This window comes from Drosophila pseudoobscura, chromosome X (genome assembly GCF_009870125.1).
Source record: "Drosophila pseudoobscura strain MV-25-SWS-2005 chromosome X, UCI_Dpse_MV25, whole genome shotgun sequence".
Taxonomy (NCBI): domain Eukaryota; kingdom Metazoa; phylum Arthropoda; class Insecta; order Diptera; family Drosophilidae; genus Drosophila; species Drosophila pseudoobscura.
This window is the reverse complement of record NC_046683.1, coordinates 60,075,410-60,100,272: the sequence shown is the minus strand read 5'-3', so window position 1 is coordinate 60,100,272 and position 24,863 is coordinate 60,075,410. Positions and strand designations below refer to the sequence as shown.

General features: G+C 47.7%; 2 protein-coding genes across 9 annotated transcripts in view; one reads left to right on the top strand and one right to left on the bottom strand.

Annotated features, from left to right (window-relative positions):
* rols (rolling pebbles) overlaps nucleotides 1-24,863 on the bottom strand; it is a 54,199-nt gene that overhangs the window by 28,419 nt on the left and 917 nt on the right. For 2 of the 8 annotated variants that reach the window (XM_015188682.2, XM_015188684.2), the window contains exons 1-2: nucleotides 14,556-14,830; nucleotides 13,549-14,148 (exon numbers count right to left, since the gene is read on the bottom strand). In XM_015188682.2, coding sequence (XP_015044168.2) covers nucleotides 13,549-13,804 — 256 coding nt within the window. In that variant the 5' untranslated portion in view covers nucleotides 13,805-14,148; nucleotides 14,556-14,830. Of the gene's footprint in view, nucleotides 1-13,548; nucleotides 14,149-14,555; nucleotides 14,831-18,859; nucleotides 19,851-22,478; nucleotides 22,824-24,863 lie in introns of those variants that run through there. The other 6 variants (XM_033382561.1, XM_033382559.1, XM_033382562.1 and 3 more) reach the window with 6 other exon arrangements.
* LOC4812740 (trichohyalin) lies at nucleotides 1,917-4,363 on the top strand. Its single transcript, XM_001353082.4, has one exon. It carries the CDS (start codon nucleotides 2,606-2,608, stop codon nucleotides 4,295-4,297), a length of 1,692 nt encoding a protein of 563 aa, XP_001353118.3. The 5' UTR covers nucleotides 1,917-2,605; the 3' UTR covers nucleotides 4,298-4,363.

Sequence of the window (24,863 nt, the reverse complement as noted above, 5' to 3'; positions counted from 1 at the left end):
CTTTTCAAGGCCACAAAAGATGAGATATAGATTACTGGAAAACGATTGCTGCTTCTTCTGTTTTCGTCGATCATGGACGATCCTATCGTTAGAGAAAGACCTTTACCAGTAGTGGACTAACTTGTAGGTGGAACTTGTAGAACATTAATTAAATACAGTAGTGGAGCTATTTCTGGGCAAGCAGAAGAGTCTCCGATACGAAAGAATCGAAAGGTTAGAGAAGTTCTCCAGAAGAAATCCTAGTCGCTTGGCTATTTGATAATTTGGTTAATTATCGATTGGATTGGCTATTTCTTAAGCGTATTAATCAGATATAATACATATAAATACTTTCACGTTCCTTATTAATGTAAAAACTATTCCATGAATTTCCGGCTATGATTTTCCCCACCAGAAGACACCACAGAACTTTTGCAGGCAGCGCTGGTTTATAATAAGAATCTTTAGAGGGGAAACTTCTGTTTTCAGTTCCCCACAGAATAGAATCGGCTCTGCGGAAGCTGTGTTTCTCTATAAGCAGTGTTTCAAGTGTTTAGTGACTCTTTAGCAGGGGATCTTTGGAGTGAAACGTCTTTTAATTGCATGTTAATTGCTCTCCAACCAAGACCCAGACCAGACCCAAGAGGAGCTCCACAGAAAGAGAGAGAGAGAGCGGGTAACAGTGTGCAGGTCGGTATAAGATACAAAGAACAGCTAAGGAGGCGAGAGAGGAACTTGGTCAACGTTTAAGTCATTGGGGAATGGGGGACTGAGGGACTGGGGGACTGGCCTGCTGTTTGCTCTGTTTCTGTTTCTGTCTCAGTTCTTTCTCTGTTTCTGCTGGTACAAGTAGTCCCCCAGGTTTGGTTTGGTCCGGAGCTGGAGCTGGAGTCAGAGCTGGAGTGCAGGTCCAGGTCCAAAACAGTTGCACTCATTTGTTGTCCCGGTCGTTGTTCTTGTTCTTGTTCGCCATTCTGTTCTGATCTCTCGAGTGCCAGTCAGTACCTACTAAAGTACGTGTGGTTATGGCCGGGCTCTGCTTCTGCTTCTGCCTTTGCCCCTGCCCCAGCCTCTGCCCCTTCCTCTGACTCTGAGTCTTCGTCTGAAAACAAAGACAAGTTTTTCAAGTTTTCCGACAGGGGGCACATGAAGTCATTCAAGTGGAAGCAACAACGAGGCTGGACGGTAGTCAGAGGCGGTGGACAGGCGAAAGGCATTGCTGCCGATGCCGATGCCGATGCCGCTGCTGGTGCCTCTGGAGCGGAGCTGCTGTCATTCGCACTTGAAGATCAAGTGATATATGTCTGGCTGTCTCCCTGTCCTGCTGTCCCTCTGTACCGCTCTCTACCTCTCGATCGAAGACAAAGTAGAATCTGAAATCGACAGACAGAAAGATAGATAGCCCTGGCACTACACTCGTATATTTACATGGGTATCAAGGCAATGGTCTATGGGGAATCAATAAGCTTCGATTAGATAAGAATCGGGGCGGGGAGGGGCAGGGGGAGGGGGATCGAGTGGTGCAGAAGGTGTTATAGAACACCACTTCAGGCCACAAGAATTGTGAAATGACAGAGTGCCCTACAAAGTGAAACCACTGAGAGGCCACTAAAAGTGCACTGCAATCGCTGGGTAATCTATAAAAGTGCACCGTTTAATATTCAACAAGTTTGAAAAGCTTCGGCTTGGAGAGTAAACACCAGATTGCCATTGGAAATGATCTAATAATGTTCGTTCTTCTACAAAGTCTTGTTCGGCCTTTGGCTGGAACGTGGAGGCACCTTTATCGCCCTCGCAATGGGGTTTTGTGTCGGTATATCATGGGCTTTTTCCTTGGTGGGGCTCGGGCTACACCCCCCCAGCAAACGCCGAAAAGGGCGAGGCACTGACCCAATTCAAAGCCCACTGAATATTCGTCGGGTCTTTAAAAGTATTCAGTATTGTGGTGGCTCTCTTCCGTGCCATCCGATTCACAGCCAAGTGCTAATTAAACTAATCGAAGGGCTCTTGAGGTGGCAGCCAAATGAAGCGTGCCCTCCAGGGCTGGCTGGTTGCCTCAGTCCAAACCAGATTCAATCAGATCGGATCTGTTCGGACCAGCCACCAGTGTACGCATTACGGGTACGGGTACGGGTACGGGCTTGGGGTATCTGTTTGGCTAACACTGTAATTGGCTAAAAGCATCTAGCAATCTTTATCACGAAACCTGTCACTTGTTGCTGCGTTGCGAGTGTATGCCGAATGGCTGCAACATAACTTTTGGACATAATTAAGCCATCAAAACGAGCAGGCCAGGCCAAAATGCTGGCCATTTGCGTTGACAGTTGTCACAGAGCACACCGGCACACGGGCACGCGAAAAACACTAATTAATTAAAATAAACTACTTAAAATGTCGACAATTTCTGTTTTGGCATTTGGTTGCAACATTTGTGGGATCGTGTGATGATATCTTCATTTGTTGGATTTCATTCCGAAGCCACTCGCATGGGAAACAGCCCCAAACAATCTCCTGACAACCAGGAGCCCCCCTCCCCGCCCCCAGGAAACCCCCTCGCCATGGAAACACATCAACAAACAACGACCCGGGGGCGTTCGCAGTCCAGTTTTCAGCCAATCCTCTTGCCATGCAGTACTCCTGGCTGCCGCAGGAACGCCGTGAGGTCATCGTCCGCGAGAAGCCGCCGTTGGTCATCTCAAGCAAGCGGTTCGCCCGCATCCAGGCCAATGCCAGCCAGGCGGCCCAGCAGGAGCGCCAGTACCGGCTCCAGCTGCGTGACCAGGCGGAGGAGCAGCTGCGCGCCGGGGGCGAGGAGCTGCTGCGTCAGTTCGGGGGCAGAAAGCTGTGCATCACCAAGGCGGAGGAGTGCCGCAGGGAGCTGGAGCAGCTGCGGGAGCAGGAGCTGGAGGCCAAGCGACTGGCGGAGGAGGAGAGTGCTGCCTCCCGGCGGGAGGCACAGAGCAGGCAGAAGGAGCGCATAGCGGCGGCGCAGCAGCTGCTGGAGCAGCTGCGTCCGGGGCCGCGGGAGCTGCAGTGTGCCAGGCTCCAGAGCGAGGTCCTGCGCAGTGTCCAGGCCCAGCGGCAGGTGCAGGAGACCTTCGCCCAGGCCCTGGAGCGGCAGGCGGAGCGGGACAGGCGCATCTACCACGAGCAGGTGCTCAACGGGATAGAGGAGGCCCAGCGGCGTCGGGCCGAGCGCTGCCAGCAGCTCGGGGAGCACAAGCAGGACCTGCTCAGCGCCATCGCAGAGCGGGAGAAGGAGCGCCAGGCGGCCAAGGCCGAGGAGCACGAGCAGGCACGCCAGGAGCGGGAGCGGAACCAGCGGCAGCTGAGGGAGCAGCAGCGCAGGGACGAAGAGGTGCGGACCTCCAGGCGGCGGCAGAAGCGGGAGGAGGCTCTCGCCTCCCTGGCCATGGCGGAGCAGCGTCAGCAGCGGCTCCTCATGCTGGAGGAGGTGGAGCAGGTCCAGTGCGACGTCCACAACGAGGCCAAGGGGCGCCTGGAGCAGATGAAGCGGGAAAGGACCCGCAGCCGCGTCCAGCAGCGCATCCAGCGCAATGAGAAGCTCGCCCAGGAGCAGGCCCCTCGCCTGCACTACAGCGCCGGAGCGGATGAGGCGCGCCACGAGCGCCAGCTGGTGGAGATGCAAAAGGCCCACAGTGCGGAGCAGGCCAGGCGCCGTCAGAGCCGGGAGAGGGTGAAAAACTCCCGTCTGGCCATTCAGCGGGAGGCGGAGCAGCTGGCCCAGGCCTCCAGAGAGCAGGGAGAGGCCGACAAGCGGGAAGCCGTCGATCTTCGCCTGAAGAACGACCTCGTCCACGTGCAGTTCAAGCGGCAGCAGCGTCAGGAGCAGCTCCAGCGCATGCGGCAGCTGCGCCAGCAGCTGGACGAGCAGGTGCGGCAGCGGCACGAGGAGGAGACGCGCCCGGACACCAACTACAACCGGGAGGCGCAGCTGGAGTGCCTGCGCGAGGATGCCTTCTTCTTCGACTACGCCCGCCAGCTGATGGACACGGCCCGGGCCAGGGGCTGTCCGCTGAAGCCCTTTGTCCGGGCCGTGGGGCAGTACAAGAACGAGAACCGCATTGGGGCGGGCATCCGCGTGCCCCCGCATCTGGTGACGCGCCTGTCCATGGGCCGACGCACTGCCGGCGACAGCCCGGCCGAGACGGCGGTCAAGGCCCAGTCAAGTGCGGAGGAGGCCAAGCTGGCCGCGGAGGAGGAGCAGCAGCGGCGGAATATCGAGGAGAATCTCAAGAAGATCGAGGCCTTGGTGCTGGCCGAGGCCACAGCCAAAGCAGAGGTCCCGAAGGGATAAACCCTGGCTAAGGGATCACTCGCTTGCCACTTGTTCCTTTAGATCCCCCTCTACACCTCTACACCTCTACACCTCTACACTTCTACACACAGGCACAATAAAGAGAAACCCCACAACCAACAACCCGTGGAACTGTGCCCTTAACTTGACTTTGTTTCTGGCTGTAACTTGAAGTCGAAATATGGTATTCCATTACGGGGGCAACGGCGACCCGAATACGAGTCGTATTGAATTGCGATTAAAAATACGAATATACGAAATCCAATTCGCTGCAGGATCGATTTCCAGTGCCATTACTCACTAAAGTAATCGAATTCCTCCATTAGCGGTGTCGTGTCCCGTGGGTAAGTAACGACATCATCACCAAAAGATACAAGATACATGCAAGGAGCTAGCTCTCTTTGAGGCTCTCCCTGGGTGTCGGGTGAAAGCTCCTACGTTTTACTCGAGATAAAGATGTAGATTTAGGTAGATATATGGTGTGTATAGATGCAGTTTCCTGCCTCCAACTCCGCTCATCGCTCTGCCAGCAAAGTGCGAAGAGAATGCTCCCAAATTTAAAGAGCGGGAAGTCTGGATAGTCTCTGAGGACTAGGCGTGGACAGACTTGGCTCTATCGACTCGTCTATTGATGCTGATCAAAAATATATACACTTAATGGGGTCGGAAACGCTTCCTTCTGGGCGTTACACACACCCTCTTTCACCACAGATCTACTATAGATATATGTATATGTAGATCACAGAAGTTTAAGCCATTGAGTAAGCGAGTAAATTGAGTAAATTATCTGGTTCGACTTGTCACTCAAATGGGGTTTGCCAGAGGTTCGCTCTGGGCCCTGGGCTTTGGGCCTGGGGTTCTGTTTGCCTTCTTGGCAAACGTCTGGCAATGAATGGGTGGTGTGGCGTGGCGTGGCGTGGCGGGGCGGGGCGGGGCGGTAGTGGGGGCATTTATGTGTATTAGTATCGGTGTCTATTTGCCTGACGCTTAAAAGTTTTTATCTTTCTGTGGTTCTGCGGCTCTGTGGCTCTGTGGCTCTGTGGTTTTGCTTGTGTCGTCGTGAACTTGTTGATTTTAGATACAAAGTCGAGTCGTTGTTGCTGTTGCTGTTGCCTGTTACTGCTGCTGTCAGCGTTGCTGTCGCTGTACGTTGTATTTGCGCAACCAAAAAACAACAGAAAACAAAATACAATTCAGTTCTACCGCCGAACTGAACCTGAACCTGAAGGTTAATTGTATCTTCTGCTATGCTTTTTGTGCATTTTGTGTGTTCGAAACGAAACGAAAGCAAAGCCAAATTCAGCCCAAAAGGAAGCCAGACATTTATGAAATATTGTGTCCACACATTCGACTGTTCTCGGAACCGATGTTTGAATTATCGTATGAATTGGGGCGGTAGACACAGGTAGGCTGCTCTGTTCCCTTTGTTGTTCTTCCAGCCAATTAGTTGAAGGATTTGGCAGCTAAACTGGTTATGAGAGAACACACGACTAATTGTGTTTAATGATTTGGCAAATGAAGCGATTCGACAGCAGACAGTCTCGTCTTTTTGTTTAGTTCGTGCGACAAAATGTGGTACAAGCGAGTGGTTTCCAGGCGGAATACTTCCTATTTCCTATACCCGTTCGTGGGCTCTGAAGCTCGGCGGATGATCTAACCTTCTGTTGGTTGACCAAATTATGGGGTTTGGCCTAAAAGGTTTCACCATTCAAATATTTACCCACAAAAGTGTGAAGTTTTCTTCTACAAAAGATGTAAATGGGAACCAAGACTTACCTAAAAGTAGAAAAGAAAAAAAAAACAATTGTTAAACATAAGAGTGTATAAATATACCTAATATATATATGCATTCGGGATTAGCTTTGATCAAATAATGTCCATTATATACTCATGTATATCCCACAAAAAATAAAACCTCCACTAAAATAAAAATAAAAATAAACTTTTTTTGTCGAGCAAAATGTACTACAATTCCCCAAACATTTTAATGGCTCATTAAAAAAAAACAAGGCAGACAAACAATTCCATGAAATTTAAGTAGCACACAGAATCATAAAAACAAAAGACACATGTGGCATCGAAAGCATTATCTCCCTGTCTCTCTCGCTCTCTCGCTCTCTTACACAACCTCTTGCGGCAGAGCGGCAGAGCATTCAAGAAAAAGATCGCTAAAGATCGACAGAGAGACGAACGAATTTGTATCTAGCGCCAGTCGATTGGAACTAATTGCCTTGACATTTCGCTTGGATAACCCATAACCACCCCTTCCCCACCCCAAATACTTCCAGTTGAGATGGCAGTCTGCAGGGTTCTGCAAAGCACTTGACAGCAATTGAGTGTGACTAGTCCCCCCTACCCACTACCCACTCCCCGGAAGACCATTCAGAGTATTTGTAATGCCATGCGAAACTATCAGGGCGCCATGGGAGGTATTTCATGCTTTGGCACACTGCAGGAGGAATCGTTAGACAATTGATTACATATTTCAAAGATTTTACAGATTTTAATCGTTTTACGAGCAGCCCAGCACACGACAAGTGGTGTCAGGGCCGTGCCAGCAGCCAGATAATGCAGAAACCTTCAGACAAACAATAAATAGAATAACATTACAATCAAGGAATCGTGTCTTACAAAACTTGTGCTTTGTGCTATGAAAATAAAAGTAAAGCACAAAACATAGAGCTTGAAACGATTAATCGTAATCTGGGCAGCGCAGCTCTTCCGCTTTTGTATTGCACGGGTACGTGGACTCGTGTACTTATAAATACTGTATTGTACATCCGTAATTAATCAAATTCTGCTTCGAAATGTGCATACAAATAAATGACATTCGCATTCGCATTCGCATTGTGTGAGAAATAAGCAGCAGCGGCGGCAGGAACTGAACCCAGAGCTGGCTTTTATAATAAAAATGTTTAAAATTTACGAGACAAAGGCGCAGCACTGACGCGGCAGCATGTTTGTCGACGGCGGCGCGGGACTTTCGGTAAGTGTTGGTAAACATCAGAAAAGAGAGAAGCTGCAGAGGGCACAGTGGGCCAAAAACAAACGGGCCTTGTTTGATGGTTGTGTTTTTTCTTTCTAGTCTTAGCCCTGGTCTATAATTTATGTTTTTGGCTGCATTTAACCGGCAGGCAGGCAGGCGGGCAGGCAGGCAGGCCACCGATCGCATTTGGTAGTCGTGCCCGGTCGTTTGGGCCATGGAAATTTGACAGAGGCGACGGACGGACTTCCTTGGCCAGTTGCCGTTGGCCCGCTCCGCTCCGTTCCATTCCGTTCGGTTTGTGTTCCATATCGCCCATTGAGCATCGCAACGCATAAATCAAACTTTGGTCTCTCGGCGCAGAGGTTTTTCTTCAGACACAGCCACAGCCACAGACACAAACAAATTGTCGGGTATTCAAAAATGTTTGGCTATATCAAGTTGCGCTCCAGCTTCTTGGAAGTTGGTCGGTCCGGGCCGCTGGTTGGACCCACAAATTTATTGCCTTTTAATGCTGCAAAAACTTCTCTTCTCTCCTCCGCTGTGTCCCCTCTGTGGCGTTGACACTGTAGCGGTAAATGCTGATAAATTAATTCGCTGCAACGCCGTGTTGCAACGCTGCAGCATCGTTGCATGTGGCAGATGGACGCTTCAGGTGAGTCAGCGTCAGCGTCAGCTTCAGCGTGCCCCCAAAAAAGGTTCGACAAGAAACTTCCACAAAATGTCAAAATAACGGGCCAAAAGGGTTTGTGAAAGCTTTTTTTTTGGAGTTTGCGAAAAAGGTTTTTTGGAAAGTCTTCCTCCAAATAAAAAAAGAAGTCCATATATCTGGGAATATTTTATGCACAGAAAATGTCTTCTAAGAATATGCGAGAATTCGACATCCGTCAATGACCGACCCGTCGCCCGGCAGAACGCAGAAAAACTCAATGTTAATCTCTTTGGAGCCCCCAAGTGTCGGATCAACATTTTTTGTAATGAATAAACCTTAACAAAAAAAGAACAAAGAAAATAAGTTGAAGAAACTCTTCCTGTTCCGTTGTTGTTGTTTTTGCTGTTTTTTTCTCAGAGATGAGTCTTCTAATTAAAAGAAATGTTTAGTCATTAGGCCGTAATTTCACTTGAGGTGAAAGTCAGAGAGCTTCCAGTCGAGAGGAGAGACGAAAGACAAAGCGAAAGACACTCGTAAATCATCATCTGAGCGGCAATTAAACAGAGTGGGAAAGAAAAACACTTAATAAATTACCGCAATTCGACACGCCCACTTTGTAAAAACAAAATAATACTCGTAATAATAATAATAATAATGATAAACAGCGTGCCAAAGGGGGAAGCCATAAATGGATGAATGGACGAATGAATGAATGTGAATACACCCAAATCGCATGTTCATCTACCAGATATTACTCACAAAATAATCGCAACTCGTTTTTGCATCAAGTACTTTGTGTTTTCAATTTCCATTTGGAGGGCCCTTCATATTTATTGCCCACGCATCTGCCTTTTTGGCAAGACTCTTGGCCCGGCTCTGAGAAATGGCTCGGATATGAAGTGGCAGTAGATAGATGCAGACAAAGAAAGTACTTTTCGGAGATGTTTGAGATGAAAGTGGAAGATATTCGGATCAGTTTGTGATTTATGGACATTTTTATTTCTAAAGTTACAGAGTTTATTAACAGATCGATGTTCTCTTAATATCCCCTGGAAAACTGGAAAACAAAAGCTGAGTGGAGCTGTCAAGATCGATCGATTCTGCTTACAATTGCTCATTCCTGTGGTATTTGTTGCGCGAAATTCGAAGACCTTTCGATTAGATATCCATAACGGGGCGACATGTACGTACAGGTACGTACAGGTACGTTCGTACTTTGGCCGCTGAGGGCCGGGCCGCACCTGTTGCACTGCTTTGCCAAATCGATAAGGCTTTTCCTCTGTCGTTGTCGTTGTCGCTGTTGTTGTTGTTGTTGTGGCAGCTGCGGCGCCAAGCAATAAGTCCAGTCGACTTTTTCAATATTTACAAATAATTAAAAACGGTAATTGGCTTTGCTTGTTGTCGTCGTCACCTCGCCGCTCCACTCCCCAGACCCCAGCCCCGACGAGATGTTCGAAAACTATTCCAATTTTAGTCGTTTGCTTTGCAAATTGTCGCGTCGCCAAAAAAAACAATAATATGGGAAATAGAGTCGAAATAGAGCTTTGGGGTTTGGGGTTTGGGCTTTGTGGTTTGTGGATTTTTAGTGCAAATATTAAAGGGTAAATTTGCATGTGTAAACAAAAGTCAACAAATGTTAGCGTTGAGCGTTTTTTGCACGTTTTGCTTTGTGGGTTTTTTATTTGTACGTTTATTTCTGTGCAGTGCATGAGATCTATCGCGAGTGTTGATCTTAACTCTGGTGCGGAGGGGAAAACGTGACTTTTGGCAACTTTTTCGTTTCTAGAGTTTCAGCAGGGAAGATGGGAAGAGTTTTGGTGAAGAGATTACGAAGGTTGATACGGTAATGGTAGATCTCCCAGTCCCCCAGCTGTCCTCCCCGGATGATGTCAAGGCAAAACAAAAACTCCAACGATTCCTCACACAAATATGTACGCATGCCCTCTTGAAACACATTGTCTCCATATGCTTAATCCATTCAAGGTTTTCTCCCATCGCCAATTAAATTTTTATGAATGTAATTGCAAATCCATTGAACAGAGATCGCGCAATATCTTCCAAGAGATACGAGTACGTACGTACTCGTACATTTTGGTTTCTTTCGTTTTCCATTCGTTTGGCACTCCGTTTGATGTCGTTCGTTGATCGCTGGCCATGTCCTCGGCTACTTGTTCATGTCTCTTTCCACACACACACACACACACACACATCACAGGGAGCTGCCGACACGACAGGCAGACAGAGACAGAGACAGATGCATGGACAACTGTCTTACGCCTACAACTTCACGGCAGCAGCGGCAGCAGCAGCATCTCGTACTCGTACAAACAGTAGTTACTCGCAAAGACTCCAAAAAAGACTCCCGATACGAGATGGGAGAGATATGAACTGTTGTTTCTGCTGCTGCTGGTGTTTTTTTTATTTTTTATCTACACTAAAAAAAAAGACTGTTACGCAGTGGCTGGCAGCTCCTTGTTTTTGCTGTTTTTTTTCTTTCAATTTTGAAATCCACGAAGAATTGGGGGTGTGGGGAGAAAATCCCCATAAATGTGCAAATAATTAATTGGTTTTGTTGTTGCCTTTAAGCGTGTTAGAGGCTTAACCTTAGATACGAAATTTATGCAATGCCAAGATCCGATCAAAGACTACCGAATTTTTTTGATTTTATTGCTAATTTGATTAAAATTATTATTATTATTATTTTTATTATTTTACTGGCTTATAAGTCATGGAAATGTGCATGTTCTTTGAAGAAGAATCGCACATCGATGTCAATTAACGATATGCCACAATTATTGATTGCCTCAATTAAGAGCATTATTCTTTCAGTCCCCAAATTGCGGTCACCAGATGAATAATATTCGCTTGCTAATCGCCCAGAGAGGGAGAGAGTACTCAATCAAGAGAAAAGTTTCGCAGGAAGAGAGTGCAACGGAAGCCACCAGCCCCAACAACTGTCCATTTGTGTGTGTCTCTGCCGGCAACACGTTTTGCCTGCCTGCCTGCCGCCTGCCTGCCTGTCTGCCTGCCTGCCAGGCAGAGTTGATTTCAAAATAATGAGTTAATAAAATGCATGAAGAAAGACCCCGGCGATGTGGAGACACACCGCGGCGAGAGAAAGGGGTGCAGATGGATTTTCGCTTGCGCAAAGTGTCAAATAATTCAAAATGTCACAGCAAATGCAAAAGCAAATCGAAAGCCATTTTTTTCCCCCAGCTGCGGACATCTTTATGTTGGCGAATCGTTGTCTTTATGGGAGCGACCCTCTGAGTAATGAATCCTTGAATACTGGGAATACTAGTACGGCGAAATCAGAGTACTGGCTAGTCGGATTGGCTTCCCCCCCATCGACCCTGGGCATGTTGCAATCTTGGCGCGGCAACACTTTAGGCGCTCATTTAGTCGGGCAACCCGCGGAGATGGTGCTGCTTCTGCCACACAATTAAGCAGAGCCAGACCGCGACCTCCTCTTCCTCCTCCTGAACACTGCGGCCTGCCTCTACGGCTGACCCGACAATTTTTTGCATTTCCAACTAATTCGCCAGCAGCGCCGCTCCACTCAGAGTTTTGCCTATAAATCTCACTCAGAGTGCAACCTAATGAGGCCTGAGGGTGTGTTTTGGCAGCAAATTAACTCATTGCCACTCCGGCCCGCGGTTCTTCATCTTTTGCATGGATCTCCCTTTCTAATTTTCGTGGTGTGGCCGCGGACACAGACGCTCTGACATTGAGCCAGCCCCCACAGACCCAGAGATCGGCATGCAAATGCGGAGCGAACGGCTAAATCTAAAAATATGCAAGTTATTTGCCTGCCATCGGCAGCAGGCAGCAGGCAGCAGCCAGCAGACATCTCGCCTTAATTAGACTTGTTATGACTGGTCAGTTTTGCAATTTGCAATTAAAACTATGCACACGAGTGCTTCGACAGCTGCCCCGAGAAGTGGGAATGGGATTGGAAGCAGCGTTCGAATGCCCCAGAATACCCCTGATTCAGCCTTCAGTTGAACGGAAGAGTCAAGAACTAACACGGAATCGTATTGGATAGGGCTCTGGGCTCGAAAGGATTATTGGCTAGCATCGCCCTCTAGATTTTTGTGGGTACGAGTGTACCAGGATGCTTTGTCCCATCTCCTAGAGATCCTTGAGAGCTGTCTTAACATATCAAGTTCAAGTTCCGTCCATTCAGTTTCTAATGCCGCACAAAGGATCTTCAAGTCCACTCGAACAAATAAATTCCAGGCCACAGAACCAAAACTTTTTCCACATTTCAATCGAAAGGCTTGAGAGCGGCTCAACTTTAACCTTCAACTTGGAATCGCGGTGGTGGTGGTGGGGGGGTGAGGGGTGAGGGGAAGAGAGTCTACCCAGCAAACACTTGATACACTTCCATGGCCCCCGGCTCGGTCGAACAACAACAACAATGTTCCCTACTATGCTGCTGTCTTTGTCTTGACTGTTAACAAATTTCCAAGTAAAATATTTCTGGGAATTCTTTCCCAAACACAGCAACAGCAACAGCAACAACCACAGCGACTGGCAAACAAAGCGCATGTGCCGACATCCCCTCAAACTTCCCCTCTCTGTCCCTTTGTCTCTCTTTCTCTCTCTCCCTCTACATACACTTGGCTGTGTCTCTTTCGGCTTCTCTTTTTGGCATGCGCAATGAAAGAGCAAAGAAGAAGCTTTCGACGATGATTGCGCAAGCGCAACTAAAGCAGCAGCAGAAGCAGAAAGCAGCAGACAGCAAAAAAGAAGAGTGATGCAGAGAGGAGCGGAGGAGGCAGAGCAGGCAGAGGAAGCAGAGGAAGAGGACAACCCTGCGAAGAGACTGGAATTTTTATGGCATTTCACATGGTTGAAGCTCACACTTACACATCCTCCTGCACTCACTCCCCCATCCAAGCCATGTCTGCTGCAACAACAAAAGACTTCCATTGTCTCTCTCTCTCTCCTCAGGCGCTTGTGGGGTCGAGGGGGGGAGAACGAACGAAACCGGCGCGACATGTAAATTAGTGCAAAAGTATTTGCATTTTAATGTAAATCCAACAACAACAACGACAACAGCGACAGCCACAGTGCAATGCCGCCGCCGCTGCAAAGTCAATTTGAACAGAAAATTGCAATTAATGCAATTTGCATTGTAAATTTCAGCTAAAAGAGGGAACCCTTTATCAGTTGGGGACATCAAAAGTACTGCAAGCGGAAAAGAGTAAATGCGATTTGCGAAATTGAAGCCATTCCAATGAAGGAGATGAGATGATGGCCACAAGATAAGGCTCGGGCGATCAAAAGAAACCGCTCGCCAGCGGAGTTCATTGCGAAGAGCTTTCCCAGTGCGAGCACAATAAATAAATGGACAGCAGACTCGGGTTTTGTTTGGGCCAGAGCTTTCTTTTGGTCAAAACAGTGTACCTGACCACACTTCACTTGTCGACTTGTCCGGAAACTAGAAAGATCATTATCTAGCAACTATTCCGTATAAAATATTGTGTGTACAAAAAAACCCCCTTGATGCACCTCCACCAATGCGAAACATGACAATTAACGGTAAATGATTCTTAACTTATGACAGCGAAATGAGTGAGTGGCTTTTGGGCTTCAAAGGAGATGCTTTACCTAAAAAACTGCAGCTATTCCCGCTTCCAGATCGACGACCGGTTGTTTTATTGCAGCTCCAATTATTTTCAAAATTTCCTTTATCCTTTGCGCTGCCGCTGCCGCTGTGGTTGTTGTTGTTGTTATGATTGTTGCTGTTGTTGTTGCTGTTGCTGTTGCCGATTATAAAGCTTGTGGTCTGGCTGTTGGTGTTGTTATTTCGGGTTATGTTGCTGGTGCCTTTGCCACTCGAAGAGCGGTTGGTTAGTGGGAACATGGCATGTATCTTTTGTGGTTCGCTGTGGGTTCGTTGGTTGCCTCATGTACAAGTATCTCAGCATCGGTATCTGTAGCTGTAGCTGTTGCTGTTGCTGTTGCTGTTGCTGTTGCTGCAAGATGGATGCAGTTCCAGCTGCCGCTGCCTGTTGGCTGCTGCCGGTGAGGCGAATCCTTTCAAGTCGTTGCCCTGGCTGCCGGGCGCCTGATTTAGCCTTGTTTCTTGCTGCCTAAATTCTTGTCTTCTTTCTCGTTCTCCTCTCTGTCACACTTTTTGTAGCACGTTCTTTTTGTCGTTCTTTTTTTTAAGTCGTTTTCTTTCGTTTGTTTCGTTTTTTAAATGCACTTAAAAATAAATAAAAAAATACATGCAGATAAAATAAATCACTAAATATAGATGTTGGCTTTTCATTTTACGCTTCTTCTCTCATTATATTGGCTAGTTGGTTCTCTGTGGATCCTCTTTTTTTGTTTTGGCCATACATTTTTGGCAAAGAATTTTACTGTAATATTTTCTTTTCTGTTACTGTCTTAAGGTGTAGCAATTTCATAAAATTTCGTAATTGCTAGCCACATGACGCGAATAATTTCCTATTATACTATCTTATCCCTCGGTATGGGGAGGAGTCATCAATTAATAAACAGTAAAATACTTTTCACACAAAACTAGAGGAATTCCAAGACGATTATGCACACACATACTGCACACACTGAAACAAACAATAGTATTTATACTCAGGTGGGTTTATTACATTTTTCTTCAGTGCATTCCACATTACTCATCACCTGCCGCAACGGCACATGTGAACTCCGTTTAACTTAGCAATTTTGCACATTTGTTTGGGAATTTGACATACGAGTATGTGTTTCTGAAATGAGAACCGTATCCAAAGTAGCGACGATGCCGGGCCCGTCCGTCCGTACGATTGATCGCGGTTGGCCGAAAGCCGTTGCTGGGCCGAGAGGTGCGCGTGCGCGAGCTTTAAAATGCGTTTTGAAACTGAGCGGCGGAAAGCCAGGCACATGGTATAACTATGCCGAGATATACCTTGCGGCAAGGTAAGGGCAGCTCAGCGAGCGGCCACTTTTTGCGAGGCGGAGCGATGGGCTTCAAACTATTTTTGTTTTCTTATGCCCAAATATATATTCGTTTTTAATTCAATGTTTTTATAGCAAACATTTCGATCTTGTGGTTTTCTGAGCATGATGGTTTTGTGATTCTTTTCTTATTAACATGCACAAAATATAAATCAAAATACATAAATTGTTATTGCTGGCAGTAAATACACCGCATAAGCATGCGCGCCTGCACTTTCTGTATGCGGAAAGAATTTGGTGCCTCAAAAAGAGAGAACTCGCTCGGCTGGCCCCACCTTTTAATATTATACCAAAGCCAGACAAGTGTCCGACTCTCTCCGCACAGCGGGCTGAGAGCGTGCGCAACTCTCGTGCACATTTACCGGTTTTCCAAGACCCAAGACACAGAGTGTGCTTGCGCTCTCGTTGTCGTTCCTCCTCTCTCCCGCTGGTTGTCTTTCTGCTCTCCAGCTGATAAGCGATCTCCGCACGGCGCTCGGTTCGGCGCTCGGCGTGCGTTGGTTTGGTTGTCTCTGCGTCTGTCTTATCAGTTCCACTATCACTCTTTTTTTCAATTTGTGTGGAAGCATTCATTCACGCTGGGTTCTAGTATTTGTATTTGTTCTTTTTGGGTTTTGACTGATTGAGGTGCTGACTTGGTCGCGTCGCTTATCGCTTGCTCTCCCTTACCTCCCTCCGCACACACCGCATCCGGCTGACCGAGGAGCGAATGATGACGCAAGCAGATGTAGGTGACTCTCCTCTGCAGGGGCTCCTCGCAGATAAGTGACTGGTTGAAAGTGAGTGGATTAGGCAAGACTTCGATTGGCCGAGGATGAGGTGGAAGGTGGAATGGTGTCACTCTACAGGGTGCCGTCGGGACTCCCTTGAAATTATTCTACGGCCTACACTCTACACAGGTTCTTCACCCAACATTATTATTTTCGAATATTTACATAAATTATATGATAAGATACGAGTCCTATTTGATCTGTTCCTTCCATAGGGGAATTGTAACAGTAGTTGTTGGGGCCAGGTGTCATAGGAATCCCAATCACAGCCCAAAATCAAAAATTCCTTAAAGAACAGAGTTCTATTTTCACCACAATCACCATCAACACCATTTCTGGTAGCTATCCAGTCAAATGGGAAGGTTACCCAAGTTTTGAAACATTTCGATAGCTGAAAGCCCAACTGAACTTTCAATTACATTAGAATTAATCTACTCATTAGGGTAGAAAGGAGAAGAAACAAAGGCCCGCCCGTCCGCGTCCAGCTCACGTAGTGTAATCTTCGAGCAATAACAATAATGGTTTGTAATCGCTCGACATGTTCGTGTTCGTTTTCATGGGTTCGTGTTGGTCGTAGATCCCTCCTCAGTTATTGAGTCCATGTAAAGCGCTCAAATGAGCTCATACCTGTGACACAATCTTGATTAATGGGCTTTGATTATGGTAAGAGGGCAACGAGGAGAACGATTGGGGGGCCATTCTATTACATGTCGGTTGTAGAAATCTTTGGCACAGAGAAATCTAGAAAATTACATTTAATTACAAGAATCTACTTGATAAGAGAACCATAAATATTAAGGCTGATCTAGAAACACTTACAAATAAAACCCTAACTGATTTAAACATTTGGCAATGTTGCGGGTAAGCTCTAAATTTCTGGGAATTAGTTCTTCCAGTTCTCATTCGATTGAATTCTTGGACTTTTATCCTTTTGTTGTCGTAAATTCTGTTTAATCAGGAACCAAGTAAGTAAATGGTTTCTATCCTAGGCACTTTCATTATCGCAACACTGAACAAGAGTAACTACAGAGTTCAACTCATAAATATTGAAAGAGCAATTGCGAAATTCAAATTCAAGTGCATCGATTGTGGGAAATCCTCGACGTCGGCGACTCCTCGCCGACTCGGGGCTTATCGAACACACAAAATGCATTCAACGCAGTGCGTGCGCTGGGATTTTATTGAGGCTCCTATCTGGATCCGATGGAGCCTGGGATCCATCCGTGCCAATAAATAGTTACCGGGTCCCGTCCCCCGTTTGGGTCCAGCTGTGCCCGCGGGCTACAAAGTTGCAATGGCAACTGTGTCCGAGTGTTGGCCTCTCGCATCCGTCAGATACAGATAGTTTTCAGCCGGTTTCTCGATTCGTTGTTGGTCCATTCATGGCAACTACCGTTTGGGTCTTTTGTTTGACTTTGTCTTGCGGCCGTCAGAGCTCTCCTCCAAGTCTATTTGTAGATACAAGCAGCCAAACAACAAGCGTCTGCCACTGCCACTGCCTGTCTTCGTCTTCGTCTTCCCCATTTCTCTGCGGCGGAGTGGAGTGTGTGCTGAGAGACTCTTCTACCTGTTCCACGGATGCGTCTCTGAGGCTTCGCTTTGGTTCGGTTCGGTTCGGTTCGGTCTCTCTGCACGTTCTCAGCGCAATCTCAAGTGTTTTTTAAAAGTTTTCCAGCGATAAGCAATGGAACTTTATGGCCCATCCACATCCACATCCACTCGCACTCAATGCTCCCCCTGGCTGTGGCTGTGGCTGTGGCTCTGGCTGTGGTTGTGTCTGTGGTTGGAGCTGGAGCTGGAGCTTCATCATCATCATCATCCATCCTAGTTTGCCATGGTTTGGTGTGGCACGGGCATAGTGTTCGGTGTGATCATGATGCATATGATTCATGACTTTTCACTTTTGCGAACACACACACACGCACACACCGCAACGCGCCACGAATTTCCACAGCCATGGCAGAACAGTGGACGAAAATTGAGAAAAACTTTGCGAATATCTATCCAGGGAAAAGGGTGAATATGGGACAATTCTTTCGGAAGAGATGGAGATGATATTTGGCTACCAAAGACGCTTCCTTGTCTGATCATTTGATGCCAAATCGAACACCGAATACGATTTGGAATAGTGTTGCCCAAATGATTCTAAACAGATTCAAGCGGATGAAACCCACTATGCAAATATTGACGGGGCTGAGGCTGAGGCTGACACTTAACCCTTGCATAAATTCTCATCAGCATTGTGGATGGTAGATGGTGGATTGTGGAGGTGGGGGGGACTTTGGAGTGGCACGTAAATTACTGTGACATTGCACTTTGCAGCATCATTTGGCAATTTGTTGCAACAATTTTTTTTGTTGTGCGCTGTGCTAGTTTATTGATTAGTTTTAAATGAAAAGTGGAAGGAAGTCAGCAGAAGACTGGGACATAAATCTTGGCCAATTTTCTTATTAGAAACTGTCAATGTCAGCGTATTTTCACCCCGAGGAGAAGTCAGTCGCCGAGGATCCTCGTTTGCCGGCCACGGTCCGGTCATATGCTAACCAAATAAGAGATATATAAAATCCACTTGGATGATTTATGACCCTGGTGCTGGGGCTTGTTAAACATCTGTGTGAAATGGCTTTCTCTCTCTCTCTCCACTATCCTTTGCCATGGCTTTGTTTGCTCTACGGCCGATTGAATCGTACCAATCGTATGGACCACCGCTCCACCAGCCCAGCCCGGTGGAAATCTGTTTGGTTTTTCGGCTGAGAGGATGTTGTTGTGGATGCTGATGATGTTGAAGTGTGTGCTGCTGGGGGTCAGCGCTAGCCGCCGCCTTGCGGGCTACCTTTCTAATGCCGAAAGAAATGAGTCCGTTGCGAGTCGGTCATTAAAACAGTTGTACAGGCGTGTACGAGGAGGGAAGTATCTGTATCTGTATCTGTAGCTGTAGCTGTAGCTGTAGCTGTGTTTGCGTCTGTGTCGGTGTCTATGTCCGGTAATGAAGGATTGTAAATGAGTTTAAAGCCGGTCGGCATTGATGAATTGCCATTCGGTCATCATTCAAATGGAAGTACAATACAAAGAGAAATCGCCAAAACAGAAATAAATATCATGCCAAGGATTGGGTCTCTCTCACAATTAGTCATTGATGGACAATTTTATGGTGTTTATGGCAAATATTCAGTGTGTGAAGCACTCACCACTCTCTGCTGCACTCAGGCACTTGGCGGACATCTCCTCGTTGAGGTCCTCTTCAGGATTAGCATCGTCCGTGTCCAAGACGTGTCCGCAGTGTCCTACGCTGGTCGAGCTCCAGTCGAGGGCACTCACGCCATCGCTGGACATCATGGAGATGTCCATTGGGGGGACGGAGGTGCCGCGCAGTGTGCTGGTGGCACTGATGCCGCCAGAGTCGCCGCCGCCGCCGCTGCCGCCGCCCACTGAGACGACCAGCGAGGAGTACTTTAGATCGAGGGAGGAGTTCATGGAGCCGCCGTAGATGGAGCTGGTGAGGGAGGCGCAGGTGGAGTCGAAGCTGCGGTTGCTGGCGCGACGCTTCTCGGGCGTGGCATACACAGGCTCGGGTTGTTCTTTTTTGGGAGTGCTTAGCTCTGAGTAGGCTGGCGGGGCTGTCGAGGAGATTTCACTGGCTATGGAGCCATTCAGTGTGCCGTAGACGGAGGTCATCATGATGTCGTTGCGATTGAAGCTGGGCTGCCAGTAGTCCTCCTCTACATTGCCCGAATCGACTAGATCCGAGGACTCCTCCTGCTGCTGCTGCTGCTGCTGCTGCTGTTCATCGGCCACCAGCTCATCCAGATAGTCGGCATCGCAGAGTCGCGACTCATCGATCATGGCAATCGTATCATCCAGGTTCCCTTCCTCATCCTCGCTACCAGACTGGCTCTGCTCCTCCTCCTCTTCCTCGCAGCTCTGCTCTGCATTGGCGTTCAGCTTCTGGAAGGTCTCGTCCGCCTGCTGCATCATGTCGTAGGCACGGGGAATGGAGCTGCCGGCCAGCGAATCGGAGTCGTTCTCCTCGATGCAGGACAAGTGACGTGTCCGAAAGCCGTAGATAATCCCATTGGCGAGCAGTTTCGGTGGCGGATTAATGGGCAGCGGTGGCGTCGGTAGATCTATCTGTTCGTCCTCCATGTGATGCAGTGGCATCTGCTGCAGGGTGGCCATGTGCTGAAAAGGAGGTAAAGAGAAAGAATTCTATTAAAATATGGTTTTTATGTTAGGCAAACTATTTCCGAGGTCGACTTTTCGGTTATTGATCCTGATCAGCGGCTGCAGCTTCCATCCAGGCACAACTGTACCTGGAGAATGCTCCACATTCAACATAATTTGACATATGTAATTTGAGGGCTGACTTGACATTAACGATCCTCCATAAAAGACACACACACATACTGCACAGTGGATGTATGGATGTACAGATGTACCTCCAGCGGAAATGAGCCCAAATCTTAGCTCAACTCATGCCCGAAGATCTTGTGCATCTGTAGGTGCGAGCTTGTAGGCGATAAGCCCGGGAAACTTTAATGCCACTTAATGCCAGGGCAACAACAGAACGTGGAATTGTTTCAACATAAATCTCCCATACGTACGTACATACGTACATATGTGAGGGAGAGGGGCACGCAGGCACACACAAGACGGAAGTGTCCCCCCAAAAGAACGATAGACGCATGCACGCAACTTCCCCCATTTATGGCCACATGTGAGCGCATCTTCTACGAGTACGAGTACGAGTACGAGTACAAGTATGTGGTGTGGTGTGGTGTGGCCCCCTGCAACGATTCTGCTGCTGCTGCTGCTGCTGCTGCTGATGGCTGGCGTCTGCTTCTTCCGTAGTGCAAAGAACTCGTAATAGTTGTGCTGCCATTACATGGGCAATGTCGTCGCACTCTTGACATATGAGTCCATACAGGCCCGACTCCGACTCCGTCTCCGTCTCATCCCCATACCCATCCTCCGCCTCTCAAGTAGGTGTTGTCTTAGTTATTGTTGCTGTCTTAGATTCTCTTCTGTAGCTCACTATTTTTAAGTCGCTTGCGCCACCATTGGGAAAACTAGCGAAAGGGACTGCAATTGGGGTTGGGAGCGGGACTAGGGCTGGTACTGGGGCTGGTACGGGTCGCTCAACGGCGGGGCTGAAAACTCCTTGAACATTGACTCTGGCAGTGCAAAGTTTTCTTAAATAAACATTTTTGCGTCGTTTGCAGTTTGTTTGAATGCGATTTTGTTATGGCTGGTGGCCTGAACTTGGTTTTGGTTTTGGTTTGGTCTGCGGCATTTGGGGAAAACTACACTGAACAAATTTTTGCAACTGAACAAAAAGAAAGCCCTTTTCAGTGGAGTCAGTGGCACATGGGTGCCGAGTAATGCACACGACATGTCTGCCGTTGCCCGCTGGTTTACTATGTTCCAATATTTTGCCATTCAAAACTGTTTTTTAATAACATTCCCACAAGTGGCAGTCGATAAAAATCCATTTGTATTCTACCCCAAAGAAATAGTAATGCTAAATTTTTCACAGTGTAGAATTTCCACCAAACTAATGCAACAAACAAATTACTCGAGGCGACGAAAAACTATACATCCCATCCCATCCCCTCTCTCTGGGGCTAAGGCTAGGACGAAAATAGATCAACCAAACGATTGCATCGGGTGACGGTGACGCGTCTGCTGTGCACGGCCCGGGAAGCGGGGCACGGAGGAGAGGCTGCCGCAGCCGCAGCCGCTGCCGCTGCCTGTTCTGTTCTGTTCTGTTGCAGGGGCAACCAAAATGACGCGACGTGCTGGCAGTTGCTGTTGCTGTTGTTTGTCGTGCGCCAAAGCAGAGCAAAGGGAATCCGGTGAGGCACGGTGGCCGGGGAGGGGGGGGGGGGGGGGCCTAGGATCCCCAGCAAACTGCATTAAACTACTTTCGTTGCAGTTTATTGCTTCGACTGCGCGCGTTTCTACTTTTAGCTATTCCACGCGTGTGTGAGTGTGTGCAAGGCATATCATACCGGAGGTGAGGCAGTCCTGGCGAGTCTACTGCAGAGCAAATGGCAGGCTGGTTGTCATGGCTGTGAGAAAGAGAGACCAAACAAGAGGGGACTTAAAACCAGGCTCTGTCCGGGCACAGCGACTGCCTCACCTCCTGTTTGATGTACTCTGCGCGTGTGTGTGCGCACACATTTCTCTGCCTCTGAGAATCTTGAACTTGTGCGTCTTCACTCTTTTTTTTTGTGTTTACGTATTCCTTCGTTCTTTTTGGGTGGAAAGTGAAATGAGCGGAGAGTGGGAAAATGCTTAAAAATGCTGCCGAGGGTAGGGGAGTGGAGGGGGATTGGTAATGGAGAACCATCGAACATGCGACATTTTTCAGCTTGTTTCCAATTTAAATTCAGCGTCCCCATGCGCCGCCCCGTCCCGCCCCGCCCTGCCTCGTCCGACACGGCACGGTCCTGTCCTGCCGATGTCTTTGTTCAACGGTTCGCCGTTCCAGACATTTGCACTTAAAGGCATTGAGATGTGGTCACTGCACGATACGGGGAGCGAGGGACGGGCCAAATTCCTATAGCCCAGAAGCATTATATTGGCATTACTCATTTCGTTGCCATTTTCCTCAGGGACCAAAGAGAACTCTTCGATATTCTTAGATCGAAGTCGAAACGAATGTTTCGCAATGCAAAAAGTATGCTATGATATTTGAAAGCACTTCGCCACAGGAAAATAAATAAAAATAAAATAAAACCAGCAGAACTGCAGTCGAATGTGTTATTAACAAATCATATATGTTTCTTGAACATTTTCGTCTCCAACCTTTAGTTAACTTTGTTGTTGCTTGTTGAGGATCACTTTTTGTTTGGTACTGTTTTGGAACAATCTTGGAACAACACTTTGAAGACACAACCATAGAAGTTAGGAACTGCACTATCTTTTGATTCAGAATTTCTCCACTTTCACTGATAATCCAATGTGACAATTAATCCGAATGGAGATTCGTCTGCACACGATCTGAACGGCTGTATCCGTATCGGTATCCGTCTCTCTGGTGTGCCGTAACGTATCCGTACCGAGCGCGCGCTGGAATGCAATTGAATCGCCTCGGAAGCCAGATCACGGCACCAACTGCATCCGTTGCAGCAGTTCTAGCAGTGAGGCGGTGTGGCAGCGCAGTCGCAGCAGCCTCCCTCGGCAACAAGAAGATGATGTGTTCCCGATACTAACTAGACGGAGACAACGTCGCGCGGTCGGCTAAAAATAGTCCCGGAGTCGGACGTGCAGTCAGCGCCGGTCCATCACTTTTGTTAGATTCCGTTTTCCCCCCGTGTCCCCCGCCCGTTCCCCCTTACCCCTCGCACATGCCACAGCAACAGCCGCGGCAGCCGCAGCAGACGTCGCGTCTGTTTGTGTTGCACCCCGCGAAGCCGGCTCGGGCTCTGCGTTTCTAATGGGGTCCCGCAGGAGGAAGGACGGTGGCGGGAGGGCGACCAAAGTTTGCCAGCGGAACCAGAGGTGTCGCTTGCTTGGTTGCCATTTAATTGCAACGCCATCCATGGCCCCATGTCACTGCCAAGGGAAATGGCTATAAGTACGAGTATTTTGAAGTTTCCCCAAGAAGAGCCATATTCCAGATATTACAACATATAGTTGGTTCCTTTGAAATCCTGCCTCCACAGCCACTTCCATATCCTGCTGACTGTACACACACTCACATCCAAGAACTATCTCAACCACGCAACCCCAAGCCGAGTTCAATGCACTCAAGCGAAAGGCAACAAGTCTGGCAGGCAGGATTGGACACAATTGCAGTTCATTCAACCTAGGGGCAAGGCAGGCAGGCAGGCAGGCGGGCAGGAGAGGTGACTGCCTGGATCTATGCGACGGAAGTGGACTAATTTTTCATGTTTTGAAATCGGATGACAACGAACAGGAGGAGGACGACAAAGTTCCGAGGAAGACAGCAACAGCGACGCATGCGCAGCAGAGTTTGTTCACCTCAGGCCGCGCACTAGATACATTCTATGCCTTGTACTAAGTAGTTATAGTTACGCACGGATTGTGTTACATGCCGCCTGAATGCTTCGCTGGAAGTGCTCAGTGCCCGACCCTTGGAGTTCGGTTGATTTTTTCAAGACAACTGTTTCAATTTCTGATTACTTTTTCCCTGTATTTATCTTCGGCTGCTTTAATATCATTTCCACTTTCACCGCGCGGCGCGCAGGGGAGGGTGTCGGGTCGTGTCGTGTCGCGTGAATGATTTGTGACACCTTTCTGATGACTTCTGATGCTGCCACGCCTGCGCATGGAATCTTCTTAATCTTGGGGGATAATTTAAAGAGTCGTCTAACTGCAGGCAGGCTTAAGAATCGATCTCCTCCTGTCTCCATGATAAATTATTGTGGGAAATTCACATAAATTCGGGAAAACCAAAAATATGTACGAGTATATGCTATACTCGCTTGTAAGATACATTGAGGATGGCTTTGTACAGCCCACTGGCGAGGGTATTATAAAATTGGTCAGATTTGTATGAGGCATAGAATGATGGAAGCATTGGAAGCGACCACAGAGAGTACATACAGAAATATTTTCTTAATCAGAATTTTGGGGATTTGCGAATTGCCCAACCCTCTGGCGGTTGCCTGGCTCTTTCTGTTGTTAATTATCATCTGGGACCCTGACCCTCCATCGAGAAATTAGACACATTCGAGTGAGGAAATAATGGAAATTTCTGTAAGGAAGAACATCATTTTGAACATTGAAACAGATTCCAACTAGTTTGCATCGAAATAGACGCGCGGACGGACAAATTTGAATCGAATCCCCCAGAGGTGCATTGAAGGCTTATGCCCCACAATAAGGTCGATGCCAAAGGGGCTTATGGTCGGATCTAAATTGTAAATTGTGTATATTACAAATTCTGTGCAAATTTAACCTACCCTCGGAAAAGGTATAACAATGTAGCAATGCCTCAAAGTTGCAACTAAATGTTTCAGTGGCCGCAAACAATTTCACATCGGCCGACATCAGTGCATACTTTCAGTCTAAGTGGAGAATATTTCGGAAAAATTTGTAAAGTATCTTTTGGGGGAGTCTCTATGAGAAAAGTACAAATTGTAATCTAAATTTTAAAAAACGAGCGGGAATGCTGTGAGTAGCGACTATACTTTTATTCCCGGCACTGGATCAGTGTCTATGTAT